Here is a 22,379-nt window from a genome sequence, read left to right as displayed (position 1 = left end):
AGTTACCAAGTTTTTTACTTGGGCAATTGAGCATGGATAATGTTAGGTTATATGGAGAACTCAAAAGGGAAGAGCAAATTTGGCATTGGAGGAGTATGTGTGGTGGGGAGGAGTAGGATATAATATTGGACTCAGTGAATTCTAAATGTATTTATCATTATTTTTATTTTCATTTCCCCTTTATTCCTCACTCTTTTCTCTCAATTTTCTCCACTTGCCCCCACCTTGATTTCATTAAGTAGTTATGCCATAGAACAGAAGGGTTTGGTTTTTTTTTTCCTTTTGAGTGAGAGTAATTTAATGATTCACTGTTTGACATACCACACTTCTGATCATCACAACAATTGTGTAAGGTGGTAGAATAGTTACTATAATTGCTAGGGAGTTATGGTACTACCCACCCTTTCTCTCTCTGAGTTCTAACTAGGAGTATGTACATATGAGTGATAGTAGAACAAGAAAGTATCACTTTATTAAACTGGGCATGCACCCTATAATTCCCCAAGTGCAAGGCTTCTGGAAACCCACGTATGCCTGGTAATTTCACTCCCTCTTTTATTTTTTTTATTTTTGTTTTTTTCATGTGTGACAACTTTATTTTTTTTTATAATAATTTTTTATTATGTTATGCATGGTGCACTGGGTATTATATGCAAATAATGAATCATGGAACATTACATCAAAAACTAAGTATATACTGTATGGTCACTCCCTCTTTTATTAATAGGGAACATGTAGGCTCTAGGGGACAGGCTCTAGCATGCCTTATCCAGGAATTTAGAGCTAAGTGCAACACTATGTCCTTTGAGTTTCAGGAAGAAACAAAAAATATGGATCCAAATTCCTGGCTTTTAGTCTTTGGGTATTAGCTTAAGCTGCTATGACAAAATGCCACAGACTAGGTGGCTTAATCAGTAGGAAATCCATTTTCTCACTGTTATGGAGGCTGAGGCATCCCAAGATCAAGGTTCTGGCTGATTTGGTTTTTGGTAAGGGTTTCCTGACTCTCAGATGGATATCTTCTCATTGTGTGCCCACATGGTCTTTCCTGGTTGCATGTGCCTGGAGAAGGAGAGATATCTCTTATACTTTCTATTAAGGCCCCCATTCCTATTGGATTAGGATCTTACCCTAATGACTTCATTTAACCTTAATCACCTTCTCAAAGTGGTGCCTGCAAATACAATCACATTGGGGGGTTAGGACTTCAACATATGAGTTTTAAGGGGACACAATTTAGTCCATAGCACTTGCTAACCTCACTTCAGTGGTGGTCCAATGACTATTAAAATCACACCAGTCATTTGGTTTTCAAATGTTTAGAGATTTTCCAGATAATTTTCTCTTACTGGTTTCTAATTTAATTCCATTGTGGTTGGAGAATACACTCTGGGTGATTAAATCCTTTTAAATTTTTTGAGACTTGTTTTATAGCCCAGAATATGGTCAGTTTATTTTGGTAAATGTTTTGGGTACCTAGTAAAAATGTGTATTCTGCTTTTGTTGAGTGTTCTGTAAATGCCAATTAGGTCAAGTTGATAGTATTTTTCAAGTTTTTTTTATTCTTACTGATTCTCTGTTGTTCTATTGATTATTGTAAAGGGGGTTATTGAAATCTCCAGATATAATTGAGTGTCTGTTCTATCAGTTTTTACTTTACCCATTTCGAAGCTATTTTATTAGGTACATAAATGTTTAGGGCTGTTATGCTCTCTTGATGAATTGGCCTCGTAATCATTATGAAATAGCCATCATTATCACTTGCAATGTCATTTGTTCTGGAGTCTGTTTTATCTGATATTAATATAGCCACTCTAGCTTTCTTTTGATTAATGTTAGCATGGTGTATCTTTTCTAATCTTTAACTTTTAGCTTATTTTGTCTTTATATTCAAAATGGGTCTCTTACAGGTAATATGTAGGTGTGTCTTTTTTATCCATTCTGACAATCTCTGCTTTTTAATTAGACCATTTACATTTAAGATTATTGTTGATATGAATGGGATTAAATCTACCATCTTACTATTTACTTCTATTTGTTGCAATGGTCTTTGTTCATTTTTTCATTCTTTTTTTGTCTTTTTTTGGGATTTTTTTTGAAAGTCCAGTTTATCTCTTTTGTTAACTTATTAATTATAATTAGGTTTATGGTATTCTTTGGTTTTGATTTTGATTTTTTTTTGTTCTTTTTGGTTTTTTACTGGTTACTTTAATGTATGTGCTAATCATCTTTAACTTGTCAGTTCACCTTCAAGCACATTATACCACTTTGTGTATAGTATAAGAACCTTATAATGATGTAATTCCATTTCACCCTCTTCTAGTCTTTATACTATGGTTATGATGTGTTTTACGTTGCTATGAATCATACATTATATCGCTACTAATTTTCCTTTAAATAGTCAATTCTATTTTAAAATGGTTTTCAAACCATTTTATATTTTATATTTACCTATATATTTATGATTTCCAGTGCTGTTTGTGTAGACCCACATTTCCAAATGGTGTCATTTTCCCCCTGATAGAGGGAAGCATTTTTGGTAGTGTAGGTCTGTTGTTGATTAATTTTTTTCAATTTTTTTGTGTCTAAAGAAGCATTCTGCTTGGTTTTTTAGAGAATTCTAGGTTGACAGTTTTTTTTGTTTTCCTTTTTTTTAAAAAGATTTTTATTTGTTTATTTATTTATTTGACAGAAAGAGAGAAAGAGAGAGCCCAAGCAGGGGGGAGCCTCAGGCAGAGGAAGAGGGAGAAGCAGGTTCCCCACTGAGTAGATGTCAGTTTTCCATGTGTGTGATGAAATTTTTAAAAGTTTATTTTTGTCACATAAATAAGAGAATATAGTAAATTTTTTTTAAGTTATGGAGCACATCATACAAAGAGTATGTACATTATAATTTCTCATACAGTGACTACCGAAGAACATTATCAGTCTCTTCTGTAATGATTCTTGTGTGCCTCGCCTCAATTAGAGGTCTACCAGTCATACTTGAAATATCCACTGTTTTGAATTTTGTATTAATTATTCCCTTGTACTTCTTTATATTTTTACCACATAAGTATATAATCATCAAGTATCTTGTTTAATTTTGCTTGTGTTTTAAGCTTTTATGTAAATAGAATCATCCTAGTTACAGTCGTCTCTAACCTGTGGGTAGCTATCACTTGTTCTTATATTTATGTCGACTGTTGTATTGTGTCCTGTTATATAAATATGCCACAATTTATCCATTTTATAGGTGATAGAATTTGTTCTAGTTTCCAGGATTTTTGTTATTGCAGGTGCTTCTTTGAAGATTCCTATATTGGTCTCCTATTGAATGGGCACAAAATTTTATCTGGTTTATTTGCTGAGCAGAGTAATTACTGATTGTATCTTTGCTAGATAATGCCAGGTTATTTTTCAAAGTGATTGTTCCTGTGTTTACCAGCAGTATTTGAGTATTTCAGTCGCCCTACACATTTACTGACACTTGGTCAGACCAATTTTTCCCCCTAAATCTGGCGATTTTGAAATGGTATGTCATTGTGGATTTAATTTGTATTTTATGATGATTAGGGATGTTCAGCATCATATGTTCATCATTTGTTCATTAGCTTCTCAAGATTCTTAGGTAAACTATTCTGGATGCTCATCTTTTGTTGGTTATTTAGGTCGCAGATTTTCGCTTCCTGTATTGGGCTTCTTTTCAGTCTCTGGTGCTTTGGTGTAGTGGTTTGCTCTCTTCCCACACGAAGTTGTTATAGCCCACCGTTAATAAAGACAGCAGTTCTGCTCAGCAACCCACTTGGAGAAGATAGTATAAAACAATTATTTTCGAAGTTGGTGTTCCTTTTATAGAGTTGCTAGTAGAACACGTGTGAGGAAAAAAGAAGGCCTACTTTGGAATGTTTGAAAGATGGGACTTTGGGAAAAAGTCTGAGGAACAATTAGGAAACAAAGTATTGGCTTTCCTTAGAAGTTTTTTCCCCCTTTATTTGTTCAGTTTCCTCTAGCTCTACTCTAACTCAGTTTTCCTTATATTTTTATGTTTTCTCACTTCTTATTTTCCTGCTGTTTGGTGTTTCCTCTTCACTCATTTTGTTTCTCTTCTTTTCCTCCCATTTTTTCTCTGTATTTTCATTCCAAATCTTTAATTATTTTATTCTTTTCTGGTTGTTTTCTTTAAAAAATACCATTATCTCCACACGAGTGACTACAGTTGAGTTGGTAAGGAGCCAGGAGGGGAATATGGATGGAACTTAAAGGTTAGAGGCTTTGTGTAATTGGAAATTTGAATTGAAGAGGAAAAGGAGATGTCTGTTATGACTGCCACGTATAGTCCTCTGGGAAGAGAATTGCCTTTCAGAGTTGTACAGTGTACAAGTTTTACCTTCTTAGCCTCTGATGAACTCTTATTTACTCTTTTGTGGCCTAGAAAATATCATCTTTATTAACAATTGGGGAAAAAATCCAATAAATAAGTTGCACAAATTTGATTGAAATTTTTTTGTGAACTCGCTAATTATTTTACTACTATAAAAAGAGTTGTTTATTTTGTGTTGTGCCTTTGTAGCATTTTTAGTTAAAATTATTTTAATGTAAATGATTTCATGATAAATTCAAAGTGGTAAGTAATTGCTTCCTTATATTATGCAATATTTGCAAAGGTGGAAAAAGAGTTACTACTTATTTTATTACTTGGCTCTAAGTAACTTAGAGAACATAGAAACTCAGTGTGGCCTGAGTACTGAGTACACAAAGCCTATCATATATCACATCACACCTTTTACACTTTCAGAATTTTTTAAGGTAATTTTTAGTCTTAAAACTAGAAATATTCAGCCTTTAACACTATTTAGATCCTGTTTCAAGAAGTTCAAAGTGCTTTATAAAATGCTACTAAACATAAACTATCTAAGAATGATTGAGTGAATATCTTACGTTGGTTTTGTTCACTATTATCTTAAGCTTTTGTATGTACATAAAATTTGCAAAATAATAGTTCCTGTAAGTCAGAATGCCTACAAACACAAGCAGCAGCATTAGAAAAATTTGAGAAACATTTTAAAGCACTGAAAATAATTAAAATACCCTGATTTCCACATGTCAAATCACTAAGCCTGCCTTTTGTTCATTTCCATTGGTTATACTGGTTGTGCTATTTATTAACTATAGAGTAGAGAATTGGTAATTAGAGAATTAACCACGGCCTTTCCTTCGGTTTCTGTGAGATTTAGCGTGATGAAATCTGTGAGACCTGTCCTTCAAAATTACCTACTCTTAGTATTTTAGAGAAGACACTATCAGATCACAGAAGTGGCTATCAAGTTGGAATTGAGGAAATAAAAACTCTCTTGAAAAGCTGATTACTAAGGCCCAGGAACATACATGAGTATAATAATTTTAGTGGTGGGAGGGGTGGCTAACAACTCTTTATTACAATTTTAGTGTGAATAAGTTAGATTTTTGAAAAAGCGAAATAGAATGTAAAATAGAAGTTAAAGAAGTTCTTGTACATTGCTTCATATCCCCACCACCTTCAACCTGCCATTTGTTGTAGGGCTTATCATTTGAGTTTACCTGTCCTATAGTATCTGAATTCTTCAGAGCTGGTCATACTTCAGCATAGATCTTAAGTTGATCTACAAATGCTAAAGCCTTTTAATGAGCTAAATAACTACACTTAAATACTTTATTTTGCTTCTAGATTCATTGAGCATCTCCTCTATGCCAGGCATTGTCTTAGACACTGGTAATAGAATGATGACTATTTACCTCGCTCCTACACGTGTGGAGCTTATGGACTAATTAGAGACATACAGCCATTATAGTAGTGTGAGAAATGCAGTGGGAACACGTGAAGCTTATGAGAGGATTTTTTTCTACATCTGCTTCCCACCAAAGTTGAAATTTATCTGAAATCAGGGACTAGAAAGGAGTTGGCAGGTTTTCAACTTCTCCATTGGAGAATATGCTGTTTGTAAACAGTGTACTCTTTTGTTAAGCCTTTTAATTCCTGCTTCTTTTTCCTCTTTGGTGTTTTCTAACTTATCCACAATTTTTCTTTTGCAACTTTCAAAGTGTCAGGTTTAGTTTGGGTGGCTATGGCATCTGGCAATTCATAATAGATATTGAGGAAACGCACCTGGGTTGAAACACCTTATGTCTCAGTGGCAAAAAAATAGGATTCAGAGTGCATGGGCAGAGAAACAGACCATTTTGGGAAGAATGCAGAATAGTAGCCATGTAAACTAGAAAGTCCAGTTAGAATTCACAGGAAAACAGGGATTGGGGATTAGACACCAAGATGTTTTATAGTAAAGGATCAGAATCACTATTCAGAGGTTGGACAACTGATACAGTATGAACAACAGAAATGACCTGGATGTTAAGCCAACAAATACCTAAGGCTGAGTTTCTATCCATGATTCTTCCCTGACCCAGAACTGGAATTGGACTAATAAGGTAGTAGAGTTTAGGTAGGCACAGTGGATGAGATTTCTTTCTAAATCCTCAAATTTCTAACATTTTACATATACAGGAGATCTTGGTTTAATGCGTCACTTTGCCATTATATTGCCATGGGTTTCTGAGCAGTTCCTTTACCTCTCTGAAGCCCAATTGCCTAATGTACAAATGAATGAAAATACATGCTCTTGACTTTTCTTTTGAGTTCTTCAATTTGTGACTTTTTAAAAAAGATTTTATTTATTAGAGATAGAGCGATCGAGAGAGAATGAGCAGGGGGAGGGGCAGAGGGAAGAGGAGAAGCCTAATGCCAGCCAGCCTCAATCCCAGGACTCCGAGATTGTGACCTAAGCCAAATGTCGATGCTTAACTGACTGAGTCACCTAGGCAACCCTAATTTGTGACTTCTATACAAAAGCCAATATTTGACTTTTTAAAATTTATTTTATTAAAGAAAAAAAAACTTATCCCTTGTCATTTTGCCCACAGAAGCTGCTTATTTTTCTTCGATGATAAAGGGACCATGCTTGGTTTTAACTAACTCTTAGGTGTTTTAAAATGCACGAAGTAGAACATTGAAACACTTTATTTATAAGCAGATGTAATTGTACTGTTCTGCCAAGCACTATAAGAATAATGTTTCTAGGTGGGATATCCTCTTGCTCTTTCTGGAAGTGCATAATATAGACCTTTCCATAATATCTAAATTGAAAGAACTTTAAACAGGGAAGACATAAGGCAAGAAAGGAGTAGTTGTCCAAATTCATTTAGTACCAGGAATCCTTGAAGATAGTCTGTCTGAGTTGGTAGGTTGGGTCTGAGTCATTTTTATCTGAAGTGAAAAATAAGTATGAGCTTCTGTAATTGAGAATTCAGAACTATTGGTAGTGGTAAGCAGGTTTTTAGAGCTAATTCTCTACTTACTGATAATATGTGTGTGACTTTGGGCAAATGATTTTACAGAATTAGTTTTCACATCTTTAGAATGAGAGGAAGACCTGTGTCATTGTATTTATATTTATCCTAAATTTAACAAACACTTCCATAGTGATCACTATGTCATATAATATTCTAAAAATCTTTATAAACAATCATTTAATTCTTCTAACTACCCTCTGAAGGTTGATACTATTATTATCCCCATTTAATAGATAGAAAAACTGAGGCAAAGAGAGGTTGTATAACTTGCACAAAGCCAAACAACTAGCAAGTTGTAGAACTGGTTGCATGACCTCAGAGTTCATGCTCTAAACTATCAGTCAATGCTACATCATGAGAATTAAAAGGAAGAAGCACTGGATAAAATACTTAACAACTCAAGATGGCAGTGATCATCTTTGTTTAATTGAATGTTTGGATTATGTGACAATTAAAATTTATGGCCAATTTTTGAAAAGGTAGATTATTATAAAAACATACATATGACTTAGTGTTTCAGATGACACCTCAGAATATTGCAATACTTTAATTATAATTTTGTACTTTGGTGGTATTGTATTATGTAGAAGTACAGCAAAAATATTTGATTGAATTCAAACCACACGCAAGTCCAGAAAGTTGCTTTTAAAAGTAAGTCCAAGGGGGCGCCTGGGTGTCTCAGTAGGTTAAGCGTCTGCCTTCAGCTCAGGTCATGATCTCAGGACCCTGGGATCGATCCTCACATTGGGCTCCAGGGAGCCTGCTTCTCTCCCCCTGCTCTCTCTCTCTCTCTTGCTCTCTCTCTCGCAAATAAATAAAATCTTAAAAAAAAAAATCTTAAAAAAAAGAAAAGAAAGCAAGTCCATGATAAGTTTGTTTATAGATCACTTGCCTTTTTCATAATAGAGTACTGAGGACTTTTAAAAATTCAGTTTATGTTTTGTTGTTGCTTAGCAACAAAAAAGAATATTTTTGTATATGAAGAAACTTTTCTATAAGTGAAAATATTTGTGTGTAACTATTAATAAAACAATAGCGCATGTGTAAAATGGCTCTTGTTCCCAGCTACAGCCACTATTTTTTTACTTGTCACTAAATCAACTTTGCCTTTTATTCTCTGTTTAAAAACTTCTTTCTCATGGTATGTAAATCAAGTTGTACTTGAGATGAAGAATACTAGATTCTAACTTCCAACAGTACAACTCTGAACAAGAAAGCTTGGAGTCTTTGTGCCTTATTTTCTTCATCTGGAAGTAAGGTAGATTAGGCTACATGATTTCTAAGAACCTTTACAATCCTCACTTAAAACAGAACCATACAACACATGCCTTTGAGATTGGAACGTATAGATGAGAAACCAAAACACTTTCGGTGCATGTAGAGTTTAATCCATTAGGATGTATACATCCATGAAATATTAAAAATATTATAAAGAAATGGATGGGTTACCTATGGAACTGTTAATATAATGCTGAGTTTTTCGTGAAGTCATGGTTGATTTGCACTGATCTATCCTTTCCTTTTTTATGGTCTCATTTGTGATAAGTGCCTCATGTCTGGGCAAAGGTTGGCTGAAGTTAGCAGTACAGTCTGTTCATGGAACACGGTGAAACTTACCCATGTGGAGGTGAAATTCATGACCTTAGGACTGTGGGCCAGCACTCTGAAGTAACCATTCATAGCCTAGATGGATTACAAAAGTTCTGGGGAAGAGTATAAGGTCAGTGAAAGATCAGTGTGGAAGTGAGCTAGGAAAGAGCTCTTTTGTGGAAAAAAATAGGGACTCAGGAAACTCTTCAGAAATCTCAGAACTGTTGGAAAGAAGAAGCCACGCTTAGTAGGTGGAAAAGAGCAAGCAGTGGTACAAGGAGGGAAACGAGTAGAGCATGGTATAAGGAGTAGTTTTGGTCAGCACAGAGAGACTATGTGGGGAGCCGTGAAAGAGATGAAGAAGCAATGAAGGAGACAGTTAAGACTCTGTCAGTGGAGTCTGAACCAGGGTCTCCTCAGTGTGTATCTCCAAGAGGCAGCATTCACATCAGAATCTGGCAGGGCGCAGCCAGCTATGGTGGTCCTGGCCCTCATGGCAGGCTTAAGAGTTTACACTGGGATCAACAGCAGTTAGGGAGCCAGTAAAACAAACAAACAGAAAACTTTGAGCTGAGAGGAATGTGATAGAATGGCTCTTCAGGAAGATAAATTGCACTAGGATGCAAAGTGAGTAAGAAGGGGCTTTGAGTCCGCCGCCATAGCTAGGAGGCTATTGTAGTAATTCAGGTATAAAATAAGAGCCTAACTTAGGTAACTGTCTTGAGGTTAAAAAGGAGGATTTAAATCCAAGAAGAATTTATTATTTATTATTTATTTATCTGGGCGGGGAGAGAGAGAGAGAGAAAGAGCATGAGCAGAATGAGGGGCAGAGGGAGAGGGAGAAGCAGATGCAGGGCTCAACCCCAGGACCCTGAGATTATGACCTGAGCTGAAGTCAGATGATTAACCAACTGAGGCACCCAGGTGCCCCAAATCCAAGAAAAATTTAAAAGAATAAATTAGTAAGATTTAGTGGCTGGATTTCAGGATCATAAAGAGAGAGAATTTCCTGCCCTTGTCCCATAGACTTAGAAGGGAACTTCTTTTGTTCTCGTTTTGAAGTTTGGGGACCATTTTGTTTGACAATATTGCCTATTAAAAACTTGTTTTTATAGAAAGGGCTGTTGTGATGCATGAATGGCCATTGTGCTCAAGGAGGACTAGGAAAGTAGGCTTTTGTATTTATCATCTATAAGCTTCAGAATAACTGACAATCTATGTCACATCTGCCCAGTCTTTCATCATCACTATTTACTGAGATCACTCTTGTCAAGGTCACCAGTGACTTCTTTATTGTCAAATCCAGTGGTCACTTCTTTGTTTACATTTTATTAAACCTCACCAGTGTTTGAAACCATTGCCCCTGCCCTCCTTAATTTTTTTTCCCTTATACTTCCATGATACCATTCTTGACAGCTCCTCTTGTTGGTTCATCACCCTCTCTTAGATCACTACTTGGTAGAATGCCCCAGAGCTCTGTCATGAGTTCAACATATTCTTCTAGGTAACTCTTGATTCTAAATATTCTCCAAATGCCAGTGATTCCCTAAACTATATCCCCAAGCCTGGGCAGCTATTGCAACTTCCTAACTAGTATACCCACTTTGGTTCTTTTTCCTATTAACAACATAGCAGCCAGGATGATCATTTTAAAATGTAAATCAGATCTCGTCATTTCCTTAAAGCCCTCCAATGACTTCTTATTGAATTTATGACAAAATTTAAACTCTTTGCTCTAGCTTCAGAATCCTATATAATCTGGTTCCTGACCACCATTCTTTTTTTGTTTTTAAAGATTTTATTTATTTTACAGAGAGAAACACAGCGAGAGAGGGAACACAAGCAGGGGGAGCAGGAGAGGGAGAAGCAGGCTTCCTGCTGAGCAGGGAGCCCGATGCAGGGCTTGATCCCAGGACCCTGGGATCATGACCTGAGCCGAAGGCAGACATCTAATGACTGAGCCACCCAGGTGCCCCCCTGACCACCATTCTAAACTTCATCTTTTACCACTTTTTCTCCCTCCTGCTGCCTTTCCAGCCTCACACCTCCAGCACATACCCCTTCATTCTCACCTTGGACCCTCTGGTTAGAGTGCTCTTTCCCCAGGGCACCTAGGTGGTGCAGTTGGTTGAGGGTCCGACTCTTGGTTTTGGCTCAGGTCTTGCTTTCAGGGTCGTGAGTTTGAGCCCAGCATTGGGCTCCACACTCAGGACCGAGTCTGCTTGGGATTCTCTTTCCCTCTGATGCCTGCTCTCTCTCTCTCTCTCTCTCTCTTTCTCTCTCTCTCTCTCATAAATAAATCCTTTTTTAAAAATGCTCTTTCCCCTCATCTTTGAATAGCTAGCTTCTTGTTCGGATCTCAACTTAAATGTTGCCTGCTCAGAAAAGCATTCCCTGAACACGCGATATAAAAACATTCACATATTCACTCACACATCACTCTTTTTGCACTTATAGCATAGCACTTAGCACCATAGATATTTTTCTTATTAATCTGTTCTTGTTTTTCTCTACCACCACAAGCTCCAAGTCCCAGTGTTTAAGAAACTGCCTGCCACACAGCAGGTATATAATAAATAATTTTTGAATGAATGAAGTCTTAATACCTACATACTGGTTTTGTCAACAGAGTCCATTTCTTTGAGCATAACCTCTTCACTAATTCTTTTTTTTTTTTAAAGATTTTATTTATTTATTCGACAGATAGAGAGACAGACAGCCAACGAGAGAGGGTACACAAGCAGGGGAAGTGGGAGAGGAAGAAGCAGGCTCATAGCGGAGGAGCCTGATGTGGGGCTCGTTCCCATAACGCCGGGATCACGCCCTGAGCCGAAGGCAGACGCCCAACCGCTGTGCCAGCCAGGCGCCCCCCTCTTCACTAATTCTTAACACCCATTCTCAGTTCCCTCCGTAGGTGTTTCTCATATTATCAGTATGAAACTCTAGATATTAATTTTTTTAAATTTATTTTTTGAAAAGCAAAGAGAAAAGGCATTTTAAACTGTTCCATTCCAGTATTTCAACCAGTATGCTTTTACCTGTGTTTGTCTTCACCAATTCCTGCATTAAGTAACTAAACTATGACCTACTAAGTAGGAATTCTACGATACAACAACTAAATAAAATATGTGACACTAGGTAATGCTTTTATTTACATGTTATTTTTCAGTTAATAGGCTTTATCATTTAATACCAACCAGAGAACATAGTTTATTTAAAATTTAGCTTATGTGTTTTTGTTCACTTTATAGGGCTGATTAATATTTTGTTGTATGTGTCTTTCTATGCATGTGGCACACGTGATCCCACAAACACATGATCATAACATTCTTTCAAAACATTGTGTTTTCACTTTGAAGATGTTTTGTAGCTATCTTTCCTTATCAAAAGTAGATCTGTATCATTATTTTAGATAAAACTGTATAACAGTTATATTGACCAGTCCTATATTGTTGGACATTTAGGTTTATTCCATTTTTTAAAAGATTTTTATTTATTTATTTGTTTTAGAAAGAGTGGGGGAGAGAGAGTGAGAAGGTGGAGGAGCAGAGGGAGAGGGAGAAGCAGACTCCCCGCTGAGCAGGGAACAATCCCAGGACCCTGGGATCATGACCTGAGCAGAGGGCAGATGCTTAACCGACTGAGCCCCCAGGCACCCCGGTTTATTCCGTTTTTTTAAAACTGGGTATAAACATTTTAATAAATATCCTTTATTATTCTGCTTGGTGTACATGTTATTTCCTTGGTAAATTTGTAAAAGGAGAATTTTGATTGATATTACCAGACTGTCCTCCATGAAATGAAAATAAGGACATTATTTTTAGAGAAACTTTTTTTTTTTATTAGCAACCCCCAGGTGGTTCTGTTTCTCTTGTTGTTGTATTCCACGTCATGAGAAGCATGGAATCTCTCTACTACCTTGCTAGGCTTTAGAAGTAAACTGAACACCATATACAGCAGCCCAGCGATGGCTAAGACCTTCTTCCATTCCATCTAGACAGAGCTTTGAAGTAGCTCTGAGCTGTCCCAGGTTTTTGTTCTAAATGACTACCTGATAAGGACCAGTGCAGAGGGGCTTCTAGTTAGAGTCTCTTGAGAAGGAGGTAGTGGCTCTGACCTCTCTCCTGGGTGTTTTTCTGAGCTACTTCTGAAGAACAGAGATTCACAGCCTCTCAGGGTTGAAAGACCTCTTGCAAATCTAACTGAGCTACCACTTGATATCTGAATCGCTCCAACCACACCCCTTGGCAAGTGTCTATCAGTCCGCCCCAGTGATAAAGAATTTACTTCTCCCGAGAGTTAGTCCACTTTATCTATGGATCACTCCGATCAGAGTTTTCCCAGGGGCCAAATTGTTCACCTCTTTTGTTAAACAGAACAGATGGGGAACTTTAAAAGAAATGGCTAAACTCCCAGAGCCAGAAGTGCAGGCCACTACAGAAGCAGCAAGTCTGGTCATGGCTCCCAGTCTGATGTGGTATAAACACAATCCTCGTTACAGTCTTGGAGGTAGAGGGACTCTAGAACTATGTTTTGATTCATTAATCCCCAGTCTCCAAAGATCTGTCGTTCATAACCTGTGAAAATTTGTAACATCCTTTCTGTTTTCTTAGTGTTACGCTTTACATCAAATAAATTATTTCTTCAAAATATGTTAACTACTATGTAAGCCTAACAGTCCATTTTTGTCTAGATATGAAACTTTTTGTTTTTGTAAAAGCAAATTGTTTTCAGAAGCCCTGAAATTATAATTTATTTCTGGAATAAGCTGTGTCCTCAGAATATCAAGTTGTATCTATTGAATTTTTCTTTTCCTTTTTTTTAAAGATTTTATTTTATTTGAGAGAGAGAGAGAGAGAGAGAGAGAACGAGCAGGGGGGAGGGGCAGAGGGAAAGAGAGAGAGAGAGAGAGAAGCAGACTTCCTGCTGAGCAGGAAGCCCGATGCAGGCCTCCATCCCAGGACTCAGAGATCATGACCTGAGCTGAAGGCAGACGCTTAGCCCACTGAGCCACCCAAGCACCCCTCTATTGAATTTTCCTTAGCATGACGTGTTTCTCATTTACTATTCATATTCCTTATGGTAAACTCTGCTGTCTGGTGTTTTGGAGGTTGACATTACCAAAATTTTAACTATGCAACTTTTCTAATAGCTACTGTGATTTAGTATTCTCATTTCTTAAAATCCAACCACCCATAAATTTTTCCTGACAACTTCTTAAAGGTTGTCATCACATAGTCACATGCACTTAAGTAGTATTTTAGTTTTCATAATACCACTGTATAATCCATGCTATTCCTTGTAATTCTTATATGATTTTTACATAGGTAACTAATAGATAACTACTGTCATCTCTCATCTTCGTTTCAAACTTTTCATTTAAATATTTAACACTCTGGCTAATTCAGTAAGTCATCCAAAGGATTATAGACTCCAGTCATGGTTTGGGAGGGTTTTTTTTGTTTTGTTTTTGTTTTTGTTTTTTAAGTAAGCTCTACACCCGATGTGGGCCTTGAACTCATGACCCGGAGAGGAAGACTTGCATGCTCTACCAATTGAGCCAGCCAGCCTCCCCTGGAGTTTTTTTAGCTTACCATCTGAGGAGATAATGACTAAATCAACTAAATCTTAGCAAATACTATATTATTCAAAAGTGCTTTTCATAATAGTTTAATTTTTATCACTTTAAACGTGATGATTCCTCGTGTGTAAGCCATTCTGCTAGGGCTTTAGAGATAAATTATAGTTTTGCAGGCATAAAGATAGCACTCTTACACTCCTTACTCTGTGTGCCCTTCCCCCTTTCTTAATCTGACCTGGTAGGTTTTTCTGAACTACAGGTATTTTTTTAAAGTAGTAGCCCGTAAATGTGAGACTTACTACTTAGATTGCGGACCATCCTTGGTATTCACATGGAGTAGCTGACATCTTGGCATCACTCAGCATTCTATAGATTAGGAGCCACTGCTCTGCCACAATTCTTAGCTTTCCAGGATTACCTGACAAGCTCGGGGGAAGGAACAGAATGAGTCCGGAGTAATCTCCAAGGAGCTAAAATCATGCCAGGTCGCTCATGGCAAGCCTGAAGTAAAGTTGAAAACCCACAGAACCACCAGAGTGGAATCTTTTACATCTTTTGCTTCCCTCTGAGGGACACCAGGATTTAACTCAGTGGGTCCCAGGAGACTAAAGGAGACCCTTGATTTTTAATCTAATTGGTTCCTGGAGGAAAGTTGAAAGCTGAGACTACTCTCTTGTTGGCATGTTATTATAAATTAGGGTCCTATTCCTAAAAACTACAGATCTTCCTTGACTTACAGTGGGGTACGTCCTGATAAACCCATAGTAAGTTGAAAATAGCTTTTTTTTTTTTTTAAGATTTTATTTATTTATTTGACAGAGAGAGAGGGAACACAAGCAGGGGGAGTGGGAGAGGAAGAAGCAAGCTCCCGGCAGAGCAGGGAGCCCGATGCAGATCTCGATCCCAGGACCCTGGGATCATGCCCTGGCCAAAGGCAGATGCTTAACAACTGAGCCACCCAGGCGCCCCGTTGAAAATATCTTAAGTGAAAAAAGCATCTTCCCCTCCTAACCTAGCAAACATCATAGCTTAGCCTAGCCTGCCTTGAACGTGCCCAGAACACTAACATTACCGTATAGCTGGGCAAAATCATCTAACACAAAGCCTATTTTATAATAAAGTGTTGACTGTGTTCTATAATTTATTGGATACTGTACTGAAAGTGAGAAACAGAATGGTTGTACTGATATAGAATGATCATGAGTATATTGGTTGTGTACCCCCTCCGTTACGTGGCTAACTGGGAGCTGTAGCTCACTGCAGTTGCCCAGCCTCACGAGAGAGTCTCCAACCACACTGCTAGCCTGTACTTAAAGTACGTGTTGTTTAATTGGATTGCACAACAAATTGAATTTTGTGTGTGTATATTTGCACACATGTTCAACCTGTGTAGCAGGTTAACACTTTTGAAATTTAACTGTGTTTCGCAGACTTGGAGCACTTAAAGTGAAATTTAAAAATTACTACAAATAAGTGAAAATACCTGCAGATGAGATTTTTTGGAACTGGGTAGTAACCAAAAAACAGCACACTTTATATGTTGTAATTTGGGCCTGCATCGTCTACTGGATAATTATAGCATTTCTACTTTGAAACTAATACTGTTGTATAGTATAGACAGAGAAGGACGCCATAGCTCTGAATGTCCACAGCAGAGAATTAGGGTTGTGAGAACGAGCAACTAGATAACAAAGGGACAAAGGAAAGAGGGGAGAAACATGCGTTTGAGTTTGCATCTTTTTCTAATATTTAATAATAATAAAGCACTTAGTTAAAAAATATATGACACAAGACTTTTCAGCCTTTTGGTGATTGGTGAAATTTTGTGTGCAAAAACTGTTGCACTTGACATCCAAAAATCTAAATATGTATAGAATTATAAATGTATAGCTGAATCTTGGACGTTTTGATTGAAGTTTACATAAAAATGATTTTATGCTATGATTTTAACCACCTTTGTCTTAACTGGAATTTGGAAGTATCCATCCTTTCCTTACCCTGCATTACTTGTGAAGTTTACTGTATTTTAATTGCCTCATTTTTATTCCCCTTTCACTCTTTGTTAGTGAATATACTTGAATGTCGGTTGTGACAATTAAGTATTTTAAAGGTGTAAAAAGTGACTTCTTACCAATGATACATTAAATTGGAGACACGTCTTTCTTTCTCTTTCTTTCTTCTTTTTTTTTTTTTTTTAAATGCCAGATACTCTAGATGAATATTTTGAATATGATGCAGAGGAGTTCTTGGTGTCTTTGGCCTTGTTAATAACAGAAGGACGAACACCTGAATGTTCTGTAAAAGGTCGCACAGAAAGTTTCCATTGCCCTCCAGCACAGTCCTGTTACCCAGTAACTACCAAACATGAATGCAGTGACAAGCTGGCTCAGGTGAGAATTGTGTGTTGAGTAGTTTTTATTTATCTTTTATATAAACTAGTTTAAATTTTGTCATCATCTGTGTTACATGATAGTTATAATGTTCACATTTAAATATAAAATTGGTTAAATCTATAATGAAAAAAATCCAAATCCTGGACCATAGCTAATAACCTTGACTCTTAATGCTCTTGAAAGCATAGTAGGTTATCTTTGCAAATCAGCATGCGGGCTGACAGCCAATTTCATACCTGCCTTCTTACAAGCCAGATTTAAGATTATTACTTTTGACTTTGTGTTTATTTAGTAGAATTATCCTCATAATTATTTTCCTCACATTAGTCCGTTTCCCTCTGATATTCCTCCCCCCCCCACCCCATGGGAGGATACTTTTTGCTATCATATCATGTTTAAAATATTTAGTTTGGTAGGTAGTGTATAATTTGTTAAAAGGATTTTTCTCAATAGTTCCTTTCTTAAATATAGTCTAAAATTTTACACTTTTAAAGTCTTGTCTATTTTGAGCATTTAACGAAAATGAATTTTTAATATTTTGATTTTCACATAGAATAAGTCTTTCTTCTGTAATGATGGTATAATTAACAAACTAGGCTGGGCCACCTCAAGGCCTGTCAGATACTGTGTTATGGCAGTTATTTTTCCAAAAAATAGAACAAAAATAACCCCCAAGAAAATTTGCATCATACGTGTTTGGTACTGATCTTTCGCACTCTAGAGCTCAGTAGTGTTAATCCATTATTTAATGATGAAATCTAAATACACAAGCCTAAGCAATGCTCTGCCATTGATGACTCATTTCTCATACAGATGTCTGTTTTACAATTATCATTTTAAAATTTAAATATAAAATTCCTTGGGCTATTGAGACGTTTTGCTTATATTCATTTTCCCTTAAGTGTCGCCAAGCCAGAAGAACTAGGTCTGAGGTCTCATTGTTGTGGAAGAATAACCTTCCGATCATGGTGGAGGTGATGCTACTACCAGACTGCTGCTACAGTGATGATGGGCCCACCACAGAAGGAATTGATCTCAATGATCCTGCAATTAAGCAAGATGCGTTATTATTAGAAAGATGGATATTGGAGCCAGTTCCTCGACAGTGAGTTGTTGTATTGAGTTTGAAAGTTGTCGGTAAATCAGGTTTTCCATTGCTTTCTATAAATTATTTTAGTAATATGTCATGTCTTTGAATTCTATTCATATAGTAAAATTTAGACATTTGGTACTTATGTGACTTGAAGTGACACTTGTAAATGCGGTTCTATACTCTTGAAAGCACACATCGTGAATGTTTATTTTAGCTTCTATCTTTCTACAATTTAGTCATTTCATACTTGCTGACATTTAAATGATACTTTTTACTTCCCTTAGGAGTGGAGATCGATTTATTGAAGAGAAGACTCTTCTATTGGCTGTCCGCTCATTTGTGTTTTTTTCTCAATTAAGTGCTTGGCTGAGTGTTTCTCATGGTGCTATTCCACGAAATATTCTTTACAGGTATGTCTAGGGCAAAATAAAGATAGTGTGTATTCCATTATGTTTGTTAGCTGCTGAATGATAGTTTACCTTTTAAGCAGTTTATTTCCTTCATTTCTAAATGTAAGTAGATAAAATTTACTGAAGTTTTTCTCAAAACAAGTTAGAGAAATTTAAATGGGAATCAGTATGAACTTTGCTTTTTGGGTTAAATTTGGCATAGAATAGCTTTCAAGAACCAACGATCGACTTAATGCTGCCGTTATAAATACAGTAGAAAAACTTTCTGGGCTGCTGAATTTCCATAATGGTAGACTTACTTAATTTTTGTATCTTGAAAACTATAAATTTACAGGTTGCTGAACAGCTATCTAATTGTCTCTGTGGGCAGGTGGTCATGAGATAGAGAGTATCTCTTAATCACCTTGTACAACAGAATTAGCTGAATCCTTTTATTAGTAGTAAATACAAAGTCTGTTTTTCCTGTTTTGACAGATCACTCTAACTTACAATATTCTTGAGCCTAAATGATTAAATAGCTAGTGTTCTTAAAAAGATCATCCCTATTCTAAACATAAACTATTGTACTTTTTTTATTGGTTTTATAAAAATGACATGCATGGTAAAGTAGCTGAATGTAAAGCCTTTTTACTTCCCTTTAACAGTAATTAATGTAAACAAAGATAAATATTTGACTATTTAAAATTTTTTATGATATACAGTAATAAGTTTTATAATCCATTGATTCCCTATCTTTCTGTATGATTCTAGAATCAGTGCTGCTGATGTAGACCTGCAGTGGAATTTTTCACAGACTCCAACTGAACATGTGTTTCCTGTTCCCAATGTTTCTCACAATGTGGCCTTGAAAGTCAGCGTTCAGTCCTTGCCCAGACAATCTAATTACCCAGTGTTGACCTGTAGTATTCACACTAATATTGGCCTTTATGAGAAAAGAATTCAAGAACATGAACTCAAAGCCCATCAGCACCGCAGTTCTAATGAAGCAGAACTATGTAGTACAAGCAGTTCACAGCGTCTGTGTAGCAAACAATCTTGGACCATGGCACCCGAAAGCGTATTGCATGCAAAAAATGGCACAACTCCAGAATATACTGCAGCTGTCAAAAATGTCAAACTGTATCCAGGCACTGGCAGTAAATCTGACTGTGGAACATGTCAAGCCAATATTCTGGGCTTCAGTGGTAAAGGAGATAAAAAGTCACATGGAACACCAGTGAGAACTTTAAAATCATTTTCAATGATTGACTCCAGTGTCTCTAGCCGCCAGAGTTCCTGGCAATCAGTTGGTGAGACTAATCCTTTAATAGGTTCTTTAATTCAGGAGCGACAGGAAGTTATTGCAAGAATTGCTCAGCATTTGATTCATTGCGATCCAAGCACCTCACATGTTTCTGGACATCCATTTAATATGCAGCAGTCTGGTTCACTTCATTCAAAACTTTTCCGGGTTTCGCAAGAAAATGAAAATGTGAGAAAATGTAAAGAAACGTTCTCCATTTCTTTCGGTAGTGCAGAGCTTACCTCCTCAGAAGATACCAGTGAGGGAAAAATTCAAGTAAAACCAGAAGCTCCTCGAAGTGCAGCTGGCATTTCTGATGGTCTTTATTCTCGTCAGTCTGTTGGCGAGACTAATCCTTTGATAGGCTCTTTACTCCAGGAGCGGCAAGATGTTATCGCAAGAATTGCTCAGCACTTGGAGCACATTGATCCAACAGCGTCGCGTGTATCCCGGCAGTCATTCAACGTGCATGACTCCAGTTCGGTTCCTTCTAAAGTGTTTAGGAGTTTGTATGAAGACAAAAATTTGTTGAAGATTAACAAGGATGACACCTCCGTTTCCATTTCTAATACAAAATTTTCCTTATTAGAAGACAGCAGTGAAGGGGAAAACTTAATACCCAATAAATCATTGAGCTCTTTTAAATGTAATAGTAAAGTCAAGTCCTCTTTGAAGTCTCAAGTAAGAAGAAATCTGTATCAGGACAATCCTAGTGAAATCATTCAAAATACATTTCAAGAGACACAGAACAAAGCTAATGATTTTTTGACTCCCTCAAATATGCCTCACTGCAAAAAAAATAACTCAGATTTGACAGTTAGATTGGAAAATACACTTTCTGAGTGTCGATTTAAGGAGCAAGAAATTAGCAATGAACTTGATAAACAGTATTCAAATTGCAGCAGTATTGATAAACAGATTTGTACAAATAAGTATAAGGAAAAAATAATAAAAAATGAAAATTGTAATCCAGAATCTTTTAACAATCACCGACTTGAGAATTCCAAGAAAAATGACTCAAAAATAAAAACTACTATGTTGGAAATGTCTGGATATTTGAACAAACATGAAAACAACTGCTCAAATAAAGACTCAAAAAGGCCCAAGACATGTGAGCAAAATATTCAACTTAATAGTATAGAAAATTATCTCAATGATAATGAAGTTTTCAAATGCAAAAAGCCAGACCAATTGAAAAATGAACAAGATAAGAAAGAAGAGACAATTGATGAAAAATCACAGAACTGTTCTCAGAGAAAGAATATAAAAAACTGTTTGTCTACATGTGAACAACTGAAAACTACAGAGGTGTTGGTAGGTAACATGTAATATTTCAAATATATTTCTCAAACGTTTATTATGGTTTGAATTTTGTTTACAGGAACTCTAGTTTTAAAGGCCCAAGGTACCCGTTAATTATAGTACACAGTCTGTTATAATAAGCCTGCAATAAAAGGAGTATTAACATCCTTTCAAAATACCCCACTTAAGACCAAATGTTAGACAAAGTCTTCATGCCCTTTTTTGGTTATTTTAATACTGTGGACAAGTGCTGGAGAGTAAATAGTCAGAAATGAAACTCATTAGCTTAACGTATTGTTTGTTAGCTCTGGCCTAATACAGTGTGCCTGTTGTGTTATGCCACCACTCAGCTAAGGATTTTAAGAATATCTGTAGTGAAATCACTAGGCTGTTGGTCAGAATACCTGGGTTCCAGTCCTGACTTCACAATTTGGTCCTTAAGTCACACGGGAGTAAGTCATGTATCTTTTAAAAACCTCAGTATCCTCAGTTTTAAAATAAGAATGATCGATCCCTTGTGCCTATCCTCAGTTGTGACAATCAAATAACTGATTTTAAATTATTTTGTAAACCTTCCATGCACTATGTAAATAAGATACTTCAGTTATTTTCATTTTATTTAACTTTCTACCAAACCATCTTTTAACTTTAGAAGATTGTTATTCTTAAATTTCCTTTATTTCTCTAAGTATTATCACCAATTTAATTCTCAGTTATATGGAAAACTACTTCTTAACTGCCTTGATCCAAATCTGAATGACCTTAGTTCTTCTTCATCACTAAAATTAGTTCTCTAACATACGGATTTAATCAAATGATAGTTTCCAATTTCCTAAAATTATAATTGTCACAAAAACAATTAGCTTTTCATGATTCTTTGTGGTACCTAATAGGGTGGCTTCATTTGGCCATAGTACTTTTCAAGATTTATTTTTTTCATGTTCTTGTTTTAAATATAATCATAGAACATTTACTAAGTGCCCAGGCCTTTTTCTGAATATTTTACACAAGATGGCATACTTAATCCTTCCACTAAGCTATGAAGTTAGGTGTTATTATTAACTCCAATTTACAAATGGGGATCCTCAGCTTGGAGAGGTTAAGTATCTTGTCCAAGGTCACAAAGCTAGCAAATGGCAGAGCCAGGACACAAATGAGTCTTTTCTGATTTTCATGTGTTTTTATGAATTTCTGGTGTTTGGGTTTAAACTTCTCTAATTCTCGGGGCTCCTGGGTGGCACAGCAGTTGAGCGTCTGCCCTCAGCTCAGGGCGTGATCCTGGCATTGTGGGATCGAGCCCCACATCAGGCTCTTCTGCTATGAGCCTGCTTCTTCTTCTCCCACTCCCCCTGCTTGTGTTCCC

The 22,379-nt window shown here is 36.5% G+C and overlaps 1 protein-coding gene across 14 annotated transcripts in view; it reads left to right on the top strand.

Moving 5' to 3' along the window:
- The window catches only part of ATOSA (atos homolog A), a 116,540-nt gene that overhangs the window by 70,049 nt on the left and 24,112 nt on the right, over window positions 1-22,379 (top strand). For all 14 annotated transcript variants that reach the window (XR_008957140.1, XM_048219351.2, XM_044391014.3 and 11 more), the window contains 4 exons: window positions 16,742-16,926; window positions 17,832-18,034; window positions 18,307-18,432; window positions 19,183-21,028. Coding sequence is in view for 13 of the 14 variants with exons in the window: in XM_048219351.2 (XP_048075308.1) it covers window positions 16,742-16,926; window positions 17,832-18,034; window positions 18,307-18,432; window positions 19,183-21,028 (2,360 nt within the window). In the remaining variant the exon portion in view is untranslated. The remainder of the gene's footprint in view (window positions 1-16,741; window positions 16,927-17,831; window positions 18,035-18,306; window positions 18,433-19,182; window positions 21,029-22,379) is intronic.

The sequence above is a fragment of the Ursus arctos genome, unplaced genomic scaffold (genome assembly GCF_023065955.2).
Source record: "Ursus arctos isolate Adak ecotype North America unplaced genomic scaffold, UrsArc2.0 scaffold_36, whole genome shotgun sequence".
In the NCBI taxonomy this organism is placed as follows: domain Eukaryota; kingdom Metazoa; phylum Chordata; class Mammalia; order Carnivora; family Ursidae; genus Ursus; species Ursus arctos.
Note: the sequence above shows the minus strand (reverse complement) of the source record. Positions and strands in the feature narration are given on the sequence as shown.